A 20180-nucleotide genomic window follows, 5' to 3' on the forward strand; every position below is an offset into this window, starting at 1 on the left:
ACCCATGAACCCATATCGATGTGGATCATATATATAATTTTACGTACTTACACTCATACACAACAGATGTAGAGACATAATAATAATCATGAGTGACAACTTGCTATACGGTCACAGGTCACAGAAACAACCACGAAGAGTCATTTACGTCATGCAGCATGTGTTGGATGAAGTTTTAGCCACCGCCAAATATGATTTGGATAAATAATTTCACGCATTATTTTCTATTTATAGCCACAACATAAAATCTATGCCACCAAATATTTGGGGGGGGTAATAGATACTATATCCCCCACCTAAAATATTGGGGGGACATTTCCCCTCGTCCCCCCATGATCGCTGCCCATGGGTATAGTATAGCTCACTAGCTTGTTTGATCAGTTAATGCGCACTGGTTACAAGATCCTGATTGGCTGTTTGTATTAGTATTCATTTGTATTTTAGGGATAAGGGTTATTTAAAAGAGAAACGAAAGCAAATTTTGCCTGAACAGTTGAACACACAGATTCAGTAGTAAACATTATGTGTGTTGTAGTCTTGTAGAGCAGGAATTATATAATTCGACGGTCGTTAACATGCGTTTTCAGTACAGTGCGACTACTGTAGATGCCTTTTCTACCTATGGGCTATGTCACGTCAGGTTTTTCAGCAACTATAGCCTACTGCCAGTCCGGGGTCGTTCATGAGCTGTCATCATGGAGATTCGAGACCATTCAGACCAATGATATATTTTTCGCAAATGTAATTTTTCTTGTGACACCCAAAATCCAAGTGGGAGGGCCACTGGGGGCGACAATCTTTCATGGGGGGCTGTCACCCCACGCCCCCCGTGGCTACACCACTGCGTGGTAGACATATGGGAAATGTTCATATGTGGTGGAAGTTTACAAACTTCAGATTGTCTTTTGTTCAGATGTTTAATGCTAAATTTAACATTAACTGCGATTATAAACCAAAAATAATATAATCGGATGTAAGGTTAGTCATAAAATTGTGATAATTACTTATTGATCCTTGTCTAATTGATATCATCCATCTCATGACATACTGTGCATAGCCTTATGTTTAACTTAGTTCTACAGGAAGGTTCAAGAAGCCCTGCAACATTCTTAGCCATCATTTGTATAACCTTGGCAATTTTCATTGACATTGGTTTAGACAAGATAGATACAACCATTATGTTAATGATTCTTTCACAAGCTTATAATTCATTTCTCATATCTCAAGAAGGGAAGGTCCGAACAATTTTATATTTGATGTGTAGAAGTACCACATTTAGTACAAGAAGGTTATTGGTTTTGGTGGAGTTCAAAGGTCATTTGGGGTCACCAGGGGTCAAATTGTGAAAACCTTGTAAACACGATATCTCAAGAAGGGAAGGTGGGACTAACTTCATACTTAGTGTGTAGAAGTACCACATTGAGTACAAGAAGCTTATTGTTTTTGGTGGAGGTCAAAGGTCATTTGGGGTCAAATTTTGAAAACCTTGTAAACACGATATCTAAAGAACGAAAGCTTGGGAGGACCTCATATTTAGTGTGTAGAAGTACCACATAGAGTACTAGGACCTTTTGGTTCTTGGTGGGTCATTTGGGGTCACCAGGGGTCAAATTGTGAAAAGCTTGTAAACACAATATCTCAATACTGGAAGCTTGGGCAGACCTTTAATTTAGTGTGTAGAAGTACCACATTGAGTTAAAGAAGCCGATTGTTATTCGTGGAGTTCAAGGTCATTTGGGGTCATTAGAGGTCAAATCGTGAAACCCTTGCAAACATGTGCACCCTCACTATACGTTACATCAGATTCATGAAGAAGACTGCTCATGTTACATCATCGAAACCACAATGCATTTTTGCATTCTGGTTAATCATAGTTGATCGATTTTTTAGTAGGATGTTAAAATATGTTATATGCACGACTTTACAAGTATTTCGTCAAGATACTAGTTAATTTGTAGGAAAATGCTGGGTTAATGACTTGGTTTCAAAAAACTGTATTTGAAAGTGTTTGCAAACGTTGGCATCCCTCTCTTATTACATCTTTTGAATGTTTGTGAATACTGTGCAAAATTTCTTACAGTACTTATTTTGAAAGTAGAAAAGCCAGAAAGACACACTTTTTCTATAGATTTTGTGAAATTTTGCTGTAAAATATTCTCCTAAGAGATCTACAGTTCAGACTGTATTGTTTCTCATTTACAGTAGGTCCTTGTTAGTACAACCCATGTGTTTCCCTTAAGAATGTTCCTTTGTTCATGTCTTGAGCATATGTGTGAATGTGCTTGATTGGCTAATTGTAAGAAGTATCTATGCATATGCAGTATTTCAAACAAGTCTGTATCAAATCAAACATGCTTATTTATCTAGGCCTTGCCAACTGTCTCCACATTGACATATATCAAAGATTAAAAACAGAGGATCTTTGTGCATTTGGTTGTGTAAATATTTTTAAAGCAAAGTTTATGTGGCCGTAGTTCTGACAATTTAGTCTATGTTCAAATAAGCCATGGCCTTGAGTTTTGAAGTTCATTGTTGGTTTGACATTAGACCTCCTGTCGAGGCTTTAGTTTGAAGACAAATGCTTTGCCTTCTATTCAGCATAGCCAAGGCCTCAATTTAGAAGAAAACACCTTGGCATGTAGACTAGCTCTTATTAAAATGGTTTCACATGTTCCCTTATTTGCACATGCTGCTGTGTTAAGCTCGGATTGTACGCTACATGTTTGGAAACAGTGAAATACGCTAACCTAAGTTACTATAACTTGTGGCAACTTTGCTAAATTAAAAAATGCAAAAGGCTGCTCTTACAAAGAAACATAAGACTACAGTTAGTTTAGCATTTGCAAAGTTAGTAGATTAATGTAACATTTACTTGGAGTACGTTTGATCGAAACGAATGCATCAATTGACGCAGTAGGTAAAAGCTTGGTAACACTAGTTCAAATTCAAACATTTGCCATGGTCTGTTAAACTTTCAGCAGGCATTGCGTGCATATACATCTTTATGCTTAATTACTATCGGCCTACTGTTTAGTGCAGGTTTTGTGAAGTTCTGAGTGTTTCATTGTAACTGGTCAGTTGGTGTAAGCTCTGCCATATAAGCTTTTATCAAAATAACCATAGAATGTTATTCACCATAACCAAGGTGAAAGATTAAACATGGCGAGCAGGCTTACTAGTTACTGAAAAAAATCAGAGAGACAGAAGGCTTTGTGATTCCTTGCCACAAAATTTCCACTCAACTACAAAGAATGATCTTCTTATCAGGGTTGCTAGTTTGTCTGCATCACAACTGGCCAAATTGGCTGCTACAGTAAGTCAGTTTAAGAAATGCATCATATGAATATGTTGTAATTTTCAGACAATTCTAATTGACCCTTGTATAGAGGTAGGAATTATGTTGGTCTGCAATTTGTTGCAATAGGGATCTCTTAGCTGAGTGAACATGTGGAAGTGAAAGGTATACAAGAAAATCCTAATGTTTTTACCGACATGTAGACCTATATCCAGCCTTGATCAGCACTGCACAAGCACTTCACAACTTTGAATGGTTGAAATCAGTTTAGACCCAACTATGTTCACCAAAGTATGAGGTTCATGCAAACTTTATTTTTGGAATTACCATGTTTACAGAACTTTACTTACATTGACCTTGTAACACTCTGTTCAATGCTCCCACCCAGCTAGGGGACATGAATCTTAGGAGGAGCAGGGTTCTTAGGCTGTTATAGAGTCTCTTACCTGCACTGAGATACTGAGTTAGGTACATTATCACCATTCACCTTGTGACATATGAAAAACTACTCTACTACTGACTCGTCTTAAGCAACAATAAAAGAGATTGAAATGCAGAAAAGCATATATGTGGTTAAGCAATTAATGTTTTTACAATTAATAGAAAGCAAAGAAAAGACAAAGAATTAAGAAACCGGAAATAACAATCTTAAACTATTCACAATAGGAACTATAACTAAAACAGTGATCAGACTGTTAGGAGAAAGGGCTTGCTTCAGACCCGATTGGTTGGCCATTGTGGTCCAAGGCACACCAAGGCATGGTGGGGAGATGGCATCTGTAACCAGGGCATCTATGTCACCCACCCAAACCCATCAAACTTGCACAGAAATAAGTATTTTATTTCTAATGATGATGCCTCCAATATCTTAGATGGCTGAGGGCTGTCAAGCGAGTGGCCTTACTTAACATTCACGTTAATCAATAAAAATGGGGCTTGGTAACAATATGGGTAATTGCCAAATATAATATAAGACAATCTCCAATAATTACATGCAACATTAAGGCTAAATATAAATGAAATACATTTCCAGTAAATGCATAAGATATATATAGCTCACATCTAGCCGACGTACCAGTCAATAATGGACACTATACAGTAAGTCTCAGTAAAGTACTAGTTTGCCCTTAACCCAATTACTAGCATGTTCCTAGTGTACAACTAAATGTATAAAATGTCAAAACAATATTACACCATATATTCCTAACAGTACTGATAAGCACCCTTCATGAAAATGGAATAGAAACCATTAAACAGTAGTAAAGCTATTCAGTGTAAACTACTGACACAAACTGTCATAAAGAGAAAAGTACATACATACCATGATCTAGCTTAATGGATTCCACTGAAAGATAATCCTATATTCGGGTAACATATAGGCTATAGAATACACACAATAGCGAAATAATACACATGGATAAATAACATTGACTATATCATGTTCCTGTTCAAGGGAACACTACTAAATTATACAATTAGACATATAGCATATCCATCTATGGTATGGCTACATTAAACACAATACATATCTGTGTGCTTGGAGCCATCGCAGAGTATAACTATACTACATTATTTAACTAAAAATCATACTTCTGGAAAATACAATGAGAATCGTACCTGCATAGAAGTTAGCAAATAATTCTTATGATGATTTCTCTGACGTCCTAGATAGCTGAGGGTTGCAGTGAGTGGCACAGATCACTGGTAAACTGGCTTACAGAGCCAGGGGTAAAGTATCCTTAGATTAAGCAACTTCCTGCCCAACCCAAATAAGGAGATAAATGAACCAGCTAATGGGCTACCTCATTATCTGGGAAACACCAACATTACTTTAACAAGCACTAAGACACCAGGAGTAAACAACTTAGTGATGGAAGTCCCAGGAAATGAGCTCAAAGAGGTGAACACAAAGGTCACCTGTTTGCAGAAGAACTCAATCTCCTTTGACAACTTAGTCCTGTGCCTGTTGGCTATAATATGATGTAGATAGTAGTTTACTCTTCTTGGTACACATGGAGGACAGCAATGTCATTCCAAGAATAAAGGCATAGTCATGCCAACTCTGTGCATGAAAGTGACAGGCCATTGCACGGTGCACCCCATGAGCACGAAGAATTTGAAGGGGGAACCTATCACACTGCCGGAGGGGAAATCTAAGTTCTTCTAAGTCCTAATTAACCCCAAAAATTAGGGGTGCCAAAAGCAGCTGAGGAGCACACGTCTACCAAAAATGAGATTCATGGATGCTAGAATTATCGAGTTAGCTACTGCACAGTTCAATACTCCACAGTGTGTAGACAATCAACAAGCTAACTTCCTTGCTACCTGCACACCATCATCTGGATCTCCTTTTCATGCTGGTTCAAACACAGTTGTATGTAATTGTCAGAACAGCTACTACGTAGTGGAGGTCTGACTGATTCCTGTACATTTACTATCAGTGTTATAAGTAAGTTTGAAGACATTGTTGACTCAGACTGACATCCGTGTACCTGTCCTTGAACTAGCTCAGAAGTTAACTTCTTTTCAGAGTTACTGTACATTTGTTTCATCAAATTTGTCACTGGTTTTAAATATAATTAATGCTTACATGGATATCTAAATCATTATTATTTTCATCAGATATTCTTTTCTGATCATTTATAACATTTTAATTATCTACAGTTCCAAATTCTCCTCCACAAATTGGATCCTGTCCAACGGATTTTACGACTTTCCCAAGTGGTAACCAATTCTTCCTGCAGTTCACAACACCTTCCTGTACAGATCCTAATGGGGATGCAGTAACCGTGACATGTAATCCTGCTGCTGGCTCTAATATAGCCAACTTTCCTGGTGTTATAACTTGTACATGCACAGATTTATCTCAGGCAACTGATTCAGTTGCTTGTCCAGGTAAGACACGATCCTAAGTTTTCGTTAAATTTTCGAAGTAAAACCAACTTGTAAAATTTGCATTGTATTCAGCCAAGGCATAAGGTGTTGGACATATGTCATTGTGTTTTTCTTTATGTTCAGTTATGGAAGAGGATCTTGTGCTGGTTTGTCATAGTTACATGATAAAGTCTGTAGTATTTTATGTTGAAGTAGACATGACAGGAAATGTTGGTTTCAGTTTTGATCAAGTAAAACCAGAGACAGCTAGATGCACTGTTAGAAAAGTTTTTTTCTGAACAGCCCAAAACGTATCCCATGTTCTTTTATCATGACTGGCAGAATTGAGAGACGAGCATTAGTTATTACTTAATAGTGTTTCCACTGTGTGGCGTCTAATGTTAGTCAAACAAAAGGTTCTGTTTATTCTATCTGGTATCGCATAGAAAAATGCTATCCAAGCAAGTACAAGATAGCAGTTTTCGTACACAGTTACAAGATTATTTTTAAAGACCAAATTCAGAGCTTTCAAAAGTGCTACACGAAATGTAAACACTTTATTGTTCCCTGCTGTGTATGTTAGTACATTTATTTGATCAATCAGATTCCAAGTGACACATTGCAAATGCCTTGATGTAACATTGAATAGGTTAAATATGGTGTTTTGTTTGAAGGCCTGGATATGTGATATATGTTTTACATCTTGTTTGTTGAAAGTACTTCCCAGATATTTCATTGTTAATATTCAGAAAGATTTTAAGTACTGGAATTGCCCAAATTATTTAAAGAACATAGGATGTATGTAGGACTAACTGACACTTACCTTGGACTCTTGCCAAGTTTCTCACAAGAAATTGTATAGGATCTGTCTACCAAATTGTCTATCATTACAGCTTTAGTGAAAGTTTGTTGGTACACTGCAAAGTTGGAGAATTAAGTTGAATAATGTGCACACATTGTTTTATAAAGAAAAGGATAGGGGAATTAACAGAGATGCTCTTATTTGTCAATGTTTGGTAAAGTTTAGCTTTAATCAGTAATTGACAGACCAAGATCAGACATTGTTTTTTGTGTAGGCCTATATGTGGGCTACTAACACTTCGTTATGACCTTTTTTTCACATTGTGGAAACCAATTAGAAGGGATATACATGGCAAATGGAGAATGAATCAGAACTGCAAAAGGTTCTGAAATATAACCATTCGCCAGTTAGTGAAATAAATTGAAACCGACAATGCTGATGTTTATCGTGAAGATGACAAGCAACAATTAAGAAAGCTTTGCTAAAGTATATATAGTTTCTCAATACTATCGTGCTTGTTAACTAATAAAACCAAACAGACTTATTTCAAACCTTATAAGTTTGTATAACAGGATGGTTTCTCATCAACTGAAGCTGATTGTAATGATGAGGCAGATCTCACCTTGAGCAGCAATTATGGTGGTATTGAAAGTCTACAAATCATAGCTTCAGAACTGCAAGGAAAACATACTTAAAACATTTGTGTGTATCGCAATGACTTTATTAATGCTCTCCTGAATGGAACGTCATGCTCCTCAATCAAAAAACTACAGAGGGTCCAGAATACGGCTGCAAGAATTATCACCAGAACCCGTCGTTACAAACACATCACTCCTGTACTCCGAGACCTGCATTGGTTGCCAATTCATCGCCGGATAAATTGCAAACTCATTCTTCACGTTTTTCGTATTCTTAATGATCAAGTTATATATCTGATTTGGTGAAACGCTACACGCCAGCTAGAGCATTACGGTCCCAAAGTCATCTTTCCCTAATCATTCCTCATACTAACAAAGTCACATATAGAGATTGTTCTTTCAGTGCAGCAGGTCCTAAACTCTGGAATTCTCTTCCTCATCACTTGAGAAATATCACATATATTGACACTTTTAAGAAGCATTTGAAAACTTATCTTTCTAGGCTCGAGTATGGGCATTAATTTTATTCACATTACATTGTTTTATTCACTTTACTGTGCCCATATTTATGTTTATTTATGTTTTTATGTTCTTTATTGTGGTTTATTAACCTGTCTTATATCATGTTTTACTTTTACTGCTGTTGTTATTACTTTAGGTTTTCTTAAGTTTGGTAATTTTATATTCCAGGTTTTGGTTCTTTTGTACAGTGCTCTTGAGCATGTTTTACTTTTACTGCTGTTGTTATTACTTTTAGGTTTTCTTAAGTTTGGTTATTTTATATTCCAGGTTTTGGTTCTTTTGTACAGTGCTCTTGAGCATGTTTTACTTTTACTGCTGTTGTTATTACTTTTAGGTTTTCTTAAGTTTGGTTATTTTATATTCCAGGTTTTGGTTCTTTTGTACAGTGCTCTTGAGCATGTTTTATTTCATGATAACAGCACTTTAATATATGGTATTTATTATATGGTATTTATTTATTGTCTCTTCTTCCTCTCAATTAATTCTGGATAATCAGTTGCAGAAAAGGACACTTCAATCACATTTGTAGTTTATATATAGTTGTCACTAAGAGAAGAAAGATAACAGGACCTGTTTATTGGATTAATAATTCATGTCACAGCAAAGCCAAGACAGACAGCATCTTCTAACTTAGAAAGACTTCTATTATGGAATGTTATTGACACTTTCATCTTCGATCAATTGAAAGCACAGACTTAAAAAAAGTTGATATAAAAATGAAGACCGACTGCGGAATAAGAGTCATAGGTAAATGTGTACACTTTTAAGGGAACCCTTTAATAAACATACTTTGTCGAAAATTGCACCTATGACTTTGATCAACTCTTTATAACTTTTTGTGCAATCAAAGTATGTTGAATCTAAGCTGATAGCTTCCTTGTATTATGAACAAATATTGATATCTTCATGGTCATAAGTTTAAATATATTTCTTATTTTAATATCATCAACGTGAATTTGATTTATAAATGCAAGGTGGCATAAGTGCTGTTTTGAAAATACTGGCTTTAAACATATCTGTTAACTTAATGCCTTAGACAAAGCATAGACATTATATACCACATGACAAGTGACATAAAGCTGCAATTGGTCATATTACCACTAGGAACTGAAACCTTTTCATTTCTTTTTCTTTTCATATAATCAATGTAGAATGTGAGGAGTGTTGACTCTGAAGCCCATGTCATCACTTAGTCATGTTGGCAACACTGTAATAGGCTTGTACTTGGATCTTAAGACAGCATTTGATACAGTTGATCATGGTATTCCCATGATGAAGCTTAATCATAAGGGTATTGATGGCAAAGCCCAAAACCTTCTCTCCAGCTACTTGTTTAATAGAAAGCAATGTACTTATGTAAATAATACATATTCTGATTATTAATATGTCTCCAATAGAGTTCTACAAAGGTCCATCTTTGGGCCCTGACTGTTTCTGGTCTAGTTTAATGACTTTAAATTGTTCAATTCCAATTTTTCTTTGCAAGTGACACAAAGACTTTCATTTCCAAGAAGAGCTGGAATCAGTTATTATTTAAAGCTGTAAGGGCTATGAAGCAACTAATCTATTGGTTTGATGTTTCCTAATAACCTTATGCTACATGGTGGTAAAGCAGACTTTCCAATATTTCATAGATATCTCAAACAACAATCATGTCAAGAAATATTGTTTTTGAAGTATTAATACATGTCCTTAAGTCTTCCAGTACAAAGTACTTAGGCCTTAAAATGGACGAGAATTGATCGTGGAAAGTGCATGTCAATGACCTATGTAACTCCTTACTCAAGTTTAATGGGTATTTTCTATCACATTAAGGACTTTCTCCCTACTGATAATGCTATCCAGGTTTATTATTCTTCCATTTACTCTAGGCTCATTTATGTGATTAAGGTTTATCATACAGCCAACATTTGTACCCTAGAGCCACTCCTAATCTTGCAAAATGCGAGCGATTTTTTTCCTTCCAGGAGGTAATAGGAATCTTGGAGATGCTGATGGTGTGTGCATAAGGTATTAAGCGTGGGTAAGGGTGTGTTTGCGTGTCTGCAATTGTGTGTGTGCTATTCCTTGGATTCTGAACACGAATAATTCAAAAACCGATTAGGTTGGTGAACATCAGTAAACAAACAGTGATGTCATTTGTTTCATACTTACCCCAACAGAAGATGTCTATCCAATTTGCATGCAACATTTTGTGGTTAACGAGGAGAAATGTTGCACCACTAATGAAAAAATTTAACATATTGACATCTTTATTTTCATATTAGTGAAATTTTAGCGGCACCCTGTCAACAATTTTTCTATTTTGGCTTTCTTTTTTAGCAAGTTGTTTTCCTTGTTTCACAAAAGTTTCAATATATACTATGAAGAATTCACGACACACTTCTTTTGCTCACTCACACACACACACACACGCAAACTCACATTTCTGATGTGGGGTGAAGTACAATATCTCATCTCCCTATACATAACTGTAGGGAGATGAAATAATGAGGGTAAATGTTCAATGTTTTACCCTTTCTAAGGAAAACTTAGAAAACTGCATCCATGAGCTATTTGCAAACTTTAACAATTCCAAATGACATCATGAACAGTCACTGCTGCAGGTTGCAAAATCTTTAACAGATAGAACAGAGCAGATTTGACCTAATAATGCTGTATAACAGGATGATGTCCCATCAGCTGAGGGATAATAATGGTGAGATCATGAAGAAATCTAGACAGCACAGATTCAGAACTACAAAGGAAAAGGAAAGTTTGTGAAGACGTTGAAATGAGCATTCAGAGAATTGGTTAAAAGTATGACAAAAAAAACAAAGATCTTGGCTTTCATTTTCCCTGTTTTTCTTTCTTCTCTGAAGTGAACCAACCTCCTACTGTCCAGTGTCCTACAGACTTCTCTGTAACAGCACCACCACTGAGTACATCAACTACTGCACAGTTCAATACTCCACAGTGTGTAGACAATCAACAAGCTAACTTCCTTGCTACCTGCACACCATCATCTGGATCTCTTTTTATTGCTGGTCCAGGCACAGTTGTATGTACTTGCACTGACAGTGGAGGTCTGACTGATTCCTGTACATTTACTATCAGTGTTATAAGTAAGTTAGAAGACAATGTTGACTCAGATTGACATCCTTGTACCTTTCCTTGAACTACAGTAGCTTAGAAGGTAACTTATTGTCAGAGTTACATTTGTTTCATCAAATTTGTAACTGGTTTTAAATATTATTAATGCTGACGTTGTGTCCTTGGGCAAGATGCTTTATCTCACTTGCCTCTCTCCACCCAGGGGTTAAATGGGTACCTGTGAGGTAACTTGTCATTGGGCGCAGTATATAACTGCTGCCGCCTGGAGGGATTGTCTCTGGGACAGGTTATCATTGAGCAGGGGTTATATAACTTGTAAGCGCTGTGATATGGTTTACCACGAATAGCATAGCTAAATGCCTAATATTATTATTATTATTATGGAAATATACTTTATTATTATCATTTTCATCAGATTTTAATTCTTTCCTGATCATTTATAACATTTTAATTATCTACAGTTCCAAATTCTCCTCCACAAATTGGGTCCTGTCCAACGGATTTTACGACTTTCCCAAGTGGTAACCAATTCTTCATTCAGTTCGCAACACCTTCCTGTACAGATCCTAATGGAGATGCAGTAACCGTGACATGTAATCCTGCTGCTGGCTCTACTGTAGCCAACTTTCCTGGTGTTATAACTTGTACATGTACAGATTCATTTCAGGCAACTGATTCAGTTGCTTGTCCAGGTAAGTGTTGAATTCTTACTTGAATGCTGTCATTCCTTGAAAATACTACATTTCCTGAGTTTTATTCATCATTGCCATGGGACTGTTGCAAATATGGGTCATTGTCACATTCATGAGACTGTTTAATTGTAAGTTATTGTGTTTGATTCCTTGGCAAAGGATACACCAGGAATCACTAAGCAAGTTCTAGCTTTCTATCAACCTCTTATTTTTCCGAAAACAAATGAGGATTGAGAGGGTTGGGTTCATGAATTATTTGGGTATGGGCTATCCAGGTAATGTTAGTTTACTTTGAAAGGGGACACAAATTCATCTTTAATTTATATGACAGAGATATTTGTGGAGAAGAACCCTCCCAAGACAGCTAAATTGCAATATCTTGCATGGTTTGGGAGAGATGTTAGTTTGAAATCATGTCAGGTTCCTGTAATTTTTTGAATTTGTGATGTCATAGTGCCACTAGGGACTGAAACCTTTTAATCATCTTTATTTTATTTTCATATGATTAATGTAGGATGTGAGGAGTGTTGACTCCGAAGCCCATGTCATCACTATGTCATATTGGCAACACTGTAATAGGCTTGTACGTAGATCTTAAGACAGCATTTGATGCAATTGATCATGGTATTCCCATGATGAAGCTTAATTATGAGGGTATTAAAAATAATAATAATTAACAGCTCTTATATAGCGCAACTTACAATAAAGTCTCGCTGCGCTGTACAAAAGAAAGTGAAAGATATGTACACAATATACAATAAGAGTAAACTTAACAATTATAACAATGAAAACAGGTGTGTCTTCAAAACAGTTTTGAACATCTCCACAGACACGACATTCTTTATGTTGAGTGGGAGCTTATTCCAAAGGAGGGTTGAGGAGTACTGGAAAGATCGCTCGCTATAAGATTTATTGGACACAGGGTGCATAGAGAGCAATGATTGGGTGCTAGAGCGCAGAGGGCGAGTTGGGGTATAACTTTATACAAGTTCACCCAAGTAGTGTGGCGCAATACCATGAATACATTTAAAGGTTAACAGGAGTACCTTGTAATCAATACCAGGTAGCCAATGAAGGTCATGACGTATGTGGGTGATGTGAGAGACAGGCTAGTGCGAGTGATCAGCCTGGCAGCAGAGTTTTGAATGCATTGCAATTTAGCCAGTTGACTATCAGGGAGACCTTAGAGCACACTATTGCAGTATTCCAAGCATGATGTAATAAAAGCATGGACAAGTCTCTTGGTAGTTTGATTGTTCAAAAAACGATGAATTTTACCAATCTTATGAAGAGCGAGAAACGCAGCCCGGCAGATATTATTTACATGACACTCCATGTTCAGATTTTTGTCAAATATGACTCCTAAGTTACAAACATGTGAAACAGGTGCAATCGAAGCATGTGCAACTCTAACAAGTGGGAGAGGAGTGACAGGTACATTTATTGTCACTGTTCAAAGTAAGTAAGATGGCACAATTAATGCAGATTACATTATTAGTACATTGACTTGATTCACGACAGTGCTTCATCTACATTGAATAGGTGTGTGAGCATATATATATATATATATATATATAAATATAAATATATATATATAGATATAGATATCTATATATATATATATATATATATATATATATATATATCTATATATAGCATGATAGCAAAGCTGTGTGTAATGTCATTTTGAAACAATACCATATCATTAATATTAAACAGTTCCTAAGAATTTTTCTCTTATTCTTAGTCACCATGGTTGAATTTTATAATTCAATAACATAACAAGGTGTTGCAAGAATATTTGTGCTAAGTAGCTTTTAAAAGATGAATAGATTTATTGGAGTCTGCTAGGAATGTATTGTAGGTCCACACTATATAATCTATCAGAGGTTTTTAGGCTAAACAGTCTGTTGTAACAGTGATTCCAAAAGAAACTAAAAGTATTATTTAGCCACTGGTTTCACATAGCTAGTCTTGGATAATTATGCAGCATGCACAGACAGCTGTGTTTAAGTTAACCATGTCCACATTGCCACTGTAACTAAAATACACATCATTCAAGTGTTCTCAAGCTTTCGCAACAGTTAAATATAATTTTATTCTACAGTAGATCTGAACAGTTTAAGTAAGATGCTTGGTTTTGATTGTGCTTGACTGCATTAATGCCTTTGAATTATTTTTGTATGACAAATTTTGTATTAAAGTTTGGGTAATATGAGTTCTGTGCTTTGAACTGTTTGACTATTTACTTGCATTCAGTTGTGTTAGCTATTTTTTTACTTTTTAGGTCATATCTTAAAGTAGGTGAACATCGTAGTCTTTCAAATCACTTCCTTGTTTAAGCAGCTGCCTTGTCTGACAAACCTTTACGTTCTTTACAGGTGTGAATTCTCCTCCACAAATTGGGCCCTGTCCAACAGATATTAAGACCGTCCCAAGTGGTAACCAATTTTTCCTTCAGTTCACAACACCTTCCTGTACAGATCCTAATGGAGATACAGTAACCGTGACTTGTATTCCTGCTGCTGGCTCTATTATAGCCAACCTTCCTGGTGTTATAACTTGTACATGTACAGATTCATTTCAGGCAACTGATTCAGTTGCTTGTCCAGGTAAGTGTTGAATTCCTTACTTATGATTGCTGTCATTCCTTGAAACACTACATTCCTAATTTGTATTCTTCATTGCAATGGGATTATTGCAAAGATAGGGTCATTCCTACATTGATGAGACTGTTTAATTGTAAGGTATTATAGTGTTTGATTCCTTGACAAAGCTACACAAGGAATTACTAACCAAGGTCTAGCTTTCTAATCTTTGATTTTTCTGACAATGAAATGAGGATTAAGAGGGTTTGTGTACATGGTTTATTTTGGTATGGGCTCTGCATGGTATGTTATTTTAGCTTTTAAAGGGGACACAAATTTAACAATCATCCTTGATGTGTATGACAGAGACCTTGGAGAAGAACCCTCTCAAAACAGTTAAGCAACATCTTGCTTGGTTTGGGTGAGATATTAGTTTGAAATCCTGTCGGGTTCCTGTAATATTTTGAATTTGTGAGGTCATAGTGCCACTAGAAACTGAAACCTTTTAAATTATCTTTGTTTTTCTTTTCATTTGAGCAATGTAGAATATGAGGAGTGTTGACTCTAAAGCCAATGCCATCACTAAATCATGTTGGCAATAATGTTGTACATAGATCTTAAGAAAGCATATGAAACAGTTGATCATGGTATTCCTGTGACAAAGCTTTAATCATAATGATATTGATGGCAAAGCCCAAAACCTGCTCTCCAGCTGCCTGTTTACAGAAAACAATGTTTTGCAAGGATCCGTCTTTGGGCCCTTTCTCTGGTCTATTTTAATGGCTTAAATTGTGCAATTCCAAAGTTTCTTTGCAAATGACACAAATAATTTCATTTTCAAGAAGAGCTGGAATCAGTTAATATGTTTAAGGCTATAAGCACTATAAAGCAACTAGTGGTTTGGTTTTTTTCTTATAAACTTAAATGCTACATGGTGGTATAACAAACCTAACGATATTTCATAGTTATAGTATGGGGTTAATTGCAGCTATAGCTTTGGAGTAATCAAATTTTACAAGAATGTCAGATTTTGACATCTTTTTACCTGAATAACCTTTGATCTTAAAACCGCTGTTGGGAAGAGAACACCACCGACCAGGAACCGGAGGAAGTCATTGCTGGAGGGGACACCATATATTGAAGACGAACCTCCGGAGTTCGAGCCCCTAGAGGACGAAATTGCATGTAGACTTGAGGAGGAGGACATCCTTATGGCAGGAGGAACATTACCTCCAGAACTGACAATGCGGGGGAATTTGGGCTTTGAAGAGTCGCCAGACCTACCACACAAACCAACTCGGGTCTCCAAACTGACGGCGACAGGAGAGTTGCGAGCCAACCAAGAACCATCTTGCCAGTCAACGCTTCGTGCTATGGTAGGTTTGAGACGATCACAGACAAAAAGAGATGGACTGCACTCCCAGCAAAAGCAGAACGATCCATTAGAGTACCAAACGACGCTTGGAAATCTCTGTTTAAGTCTTTATCCATCCCGCAGGAGGCCAAAGAAAAACTGATATCGGAACAGGGGTCCTCGTCGTCACAGATTTTCAGAAACTCTAAACAGAGAAAATTGGAGGAGCCACTCGTGGACGTAGCAGCACGTTCACGTATGAAGTGTACCTCCAACCTCATGCTTGCCGCGGAAGTACTTATGAGGCACCACCACCAGCTCCCTCAAGACGACAACCATGTCTCCAGAAATGAAGCTGAACAACTATAATTACTACTCTTGGGTCCGCTCGTGATGCTGGCGTTCGATCAATTTGCCTGAGTCGCCGCCACATGATCAGTGAAGCACAGGAGGGATAATGTCATATCATCCATCCGCTGGCCATCGATGGAAGCCGAGGCGAGGTTGTTGACCTAACCATCCCTTGGAGATGACCTGTTCGCAGGAAAATTCCAACAGAAATTACAGGAAGATGTGTCCCGCAGAGAAACCCTAGCTAATTCAGAATTCGGATCGTCGAATAGATTTACAACAAGACCCTACCCTTCAAAAGAGACCAGGTCGGCCAGAGGAGGCAGAGGAATTTCTCTCCGAACACCCCAAAGAGGGGCCCTGCGGGGCAGGGGAAGAGGAAGAACCAATCGACCACTCAGTCTATATGGAATGAGAGGCACAGGCAGAGGCCTAACGACACCTCGACGGGCGAGCGATCGCTCCTCCTTTAGACTGCCGTTCGCCGACCGGCCTTAGGGGTGCCCACCTCACCTCGGCAATTCTGCAGGTGGGTGGAATTGACATATTCACCCAGCAATGGGAAGCTATGGGCAGGGACAATTAGGTGTTGGAGACGATTTCACAAGGGTATCAGATAGAATTCACCTCCAGTCCGCCTTCTGGGGATTGAGGAAGACTGACCCCAGCACCCGGGGACCCCGTCCAAAATGCTGCTCCAGAGAGGGAGATTTCAGCCTTGCTGGCAAACCGGGCATTGTAGAGGTATCGGGAGAGGCCCTCTTCTGGGCCTCTTTCTTTCTAACAAGAAAACTGGGACGGATCTTTGTGTCCCATCCTAAACCTAAACCACCTGAACAAATTATTCATAAATCCCCCAAAAATGTCCACATGGAAACGCTAGATTAAATACTACCCCTACTCAGGAAGAGCATGTGGGCGGCGATCGTGGACCTCCAAGACGCCTACTTGCACATAACATGCACCGACACCATCATCAACAGGGATGTGGCTCCGAGCCCTTGGACTGATGGCCAGCATGATCAACGTGGTGTGACTATGCAGACTACATACAGTACCGCCCAGATTAAATCGGCCGTGGCATCGTGTATCGTGATGCCCTTATCTTTTTCTGTCGTTTTCTATCGTGAAACCTGACTACTGTAAATTTTTTGTACACGCTACAACGATATAACAATATACCACGATCACATGCTATATCGTGATACCAAGCCTTCACGATAGCAAACATGACTGCTACATTCACGCTAACACGTTATATGGTGAGATCGTGATTTCAAGCCGAGTGCATCACGATTCGTAACTTCTTTGGGCTTTGGATTTTTATTATTCACGCTATTTCGTTAAGTCGTAATATCGTGTATCAGGAAGTTCCTACTCTACTGTGCGAAAATCGATCTTTACAGGAGTTCCGCCTTGAAAACTTTTTGAAGTCAGCTCACAACTTAACATGTTTAACTTTTTATTTAACAACAGTAACGTTACGTACGGATAGCGACTTTTCTGTTACTACTGTAGTGTTAGTTGTAGATTTTATGTTCCACGTTACTTTGAATAGTTGGCAACATTTTGAAGAATAATAAAGTACTACTAAGCCTTTCTTGTGTTAAGTTTTTGTATAATTTATCGTTGGTTCCCACAGAATGAAAAGGAAAAAAATTCCACCCAACAACTTTGAAGCAGGGCCGGTTAAAAACAAAACATGTTTATCGTCCGCGCAAGGGGCCTCCCTTTTCCTGATTCCCGAGTCTCTATTCGGATTCAAGAAATCTAACTAACCTTAAAAATTATTTTGTGAAGGTTGCCACATATTCCAAACTAGTATTAGCGCATGAAAAGAAGAAAAACGTCAGCCTGTTTTCTTTTTCAGATCTCAGTACGAGAAACATGTATTTTATTTGGATAATAGAAAAACTTTCTTTAATGTGGTTAATTAATATTTTCCTACCCTAGCTATATTTTATAAAACCTTCATGAAAACCGACTTTTTAGAAAATGGATTTTGAAGCTCAGTCAACAATTTAAAAAATGCTTACCGTTAAATACTGGCGTCAAAAAATACATTTCGTATTTATTCCAATAAAGATCCACAAAGGATAAAAATGCGAAGTACAGCTTACTAAATAGAATTGAAACTGCATGTACAGTACATGGTCATTTTAAGTATCCAAGTACTATACAAAGAGATCGAGTTCACCGAAACACCCCTTTTCCCTACCACCTGAGGAAAAGCGTCTTTTATAAATTATAGTACCATACAGTACTTTACATTTGATACAAAAGTAACATCTACAACAACTTCCCAAAATTTGTATGTGTCGCAATAGGTTAAGTTCTAACCGCACAGTACCATTAATAATTTGCATATTACATCAAAAGTTACACTCGGGCGTCCAGATGGCGGGAAAATGTACAATCATGTACAATTTGTTGTGTCGTTCCCACGGTGCAATGAACTTGGGCAAGTTGCCAAGTTCGAATGTCGTTGACCTACTTATGTTCCGTAAACAATGTCAATGGGAATTAAGTGTGTAAAAACTTGTTTTTCCACGTGTAATATATATAGAAGTTTTACGTAAGCGGAGTGAATTTCGGGGCGGCTCGTTGATTGTGAGGAAGCACTTATCTAAGCATCAATATTTGTGAAATATATCGTACGGTTTTTCTTCAGAAAATATTTTTGACTAGTAATTTCTCAATGTATTAAGAAGGGTGACATACCCTATGTTCCGACGTCTCTATGTTCCGACGTCTCTCTAAGTTCCGACAATTGTTTTGGACTCTAATTTTTTTAACCCAATTTTTTTCTGGGGGGGGGGGCTCAATTTTGTTAGACCCAAATTCTGTCTGACTAATTTTTTTGGGGGATTCAATTTTTCAGACCCAATTTTTTTGGGGACTCATTTTTTTTTTACCCAAATTTTGTCTGGCTCAAGTTATTTTTTGGGGGGGGACTCAATTTTTTTGGACCCAAATTTTTTTTGTGGAATCAATTTTGTTAGACCCAAATTTTGTCTCACTAACTATTTATTAGGGGGGACTCAATTTTTTCGGACCCAATTTTTTGGGGGGGACTTTTTCCGGCCTAATTTTTTGGGGGGGACTCAATTTTATTTGGACCCAATTTTTTTTGGTGGAATCAACTTTTTTGGACCCACAATTTTCCTGACCTGATTTGTTTGGGGGGACTCTTTTCTTTTGGACGCGCCAAATTGTTTTTACGAAACAAAAAATAAAAGGGCCCAAAGTTTTTTATGACCCAAATAGTGCTTGTCCGAAAAAAATTGGTCAACAAAAATTTTAGAGTAAAAAAAATTTGTGTCATCAAAATATTTTGGTCTAAAAAAATATGGGTCTTAAAAAAATTTGGTCCGAAAACGTATTGGTCAAAAATATTGGTCAAAAGAACTTCAGAGTCAAAAACAATTGTCGGAACGTAGACACGCCGGAACCCATAAAATATACTGGGTCTACCCCTAATCATTGCATTTTGGGCGAATGTGTATTTAACTACGTTACATGATGCTTAAACACATGTTTGAACAAAATGAAAAATTCAAGTATTACCACATAAATATTCAAAAAATATACTTTTGTTGCATGGTATGGTATTTTATGACCCAAATAGTGCTTGTCCGAAAAAAATTGGTCAACAAAAATTTTAGAGTAAAAAAAATTTGTGTCATCAAAATATTTTGGTCTAAAAAAATATGGGTCTTAAAAAAATTTGGTCCGAAAACGTATTGGTCAAAAATATTGGTCAAAAGAACTTCAGAGTCAAAAACAATTGTCGGAACGTAGACACGCCGGAACCCATAAAATATACTGGGTCTACCCCTAATCATTGCATTTTGGGCGAATGTGTATTTAACTACGTTACATGATGCTTAAACACATGTTTGAACAAAATGAAAAATTCAAGTATTACCACATAAATATTCAAAAAATATACTTTTGTTGCATGGTATGGA

General features: G+C 37.2%; 1 protein-coding gene across 3 annotated transcripts in view; it reads left to right on the forward strand.

Moving 5' to 3' along the window:
* Positions 1–20180, forward strand: part of LOC139976753 (uncharacterized) — a 101680-nt gene that overhangs the window by 60677 nt on the left and 20823 nt on the right. The window contains exons 11-14 of one of the 3 annotated variants that reach the window (XM_071985479.1): positions 5960–6190; positions 10993–11235; positions 11686–11916; positions 14298–14528. In XM_071985479.1, the coding sequence (XP_071841580.1) occupies positions 5960–6190; positions 10993–11235; positions 11686–11916; positions 14298–14528 (936 nt within the window). Of the gene's footprint in view, positions 1–5959; positions 6191–10992; positions 11236–11685; positions 11917–13350; positions 13375–14297; positions 14529–20180 lie in introns of all 3 variants that reach the window. The other 2 variants (XM_071985489.1, XM_071985498.1) reach the window with 2 other exon arrangements.

This window comes from Apostichopus japonicus, chromosome 2 (genome assembly GCF_037975245.1).
Source record: "Apostichopus japonicus isolate 1M-3 chromosome 2, ASM3797524v1, whole genome shotgun sequence".
NCBI classification, from domain to species: Eukaryota; Metazoa; Echinodermata; class Holothuroidea; order Aspidochirotida; family Stichopodidae; genus Apostichopus; species Apostichopus japonicus.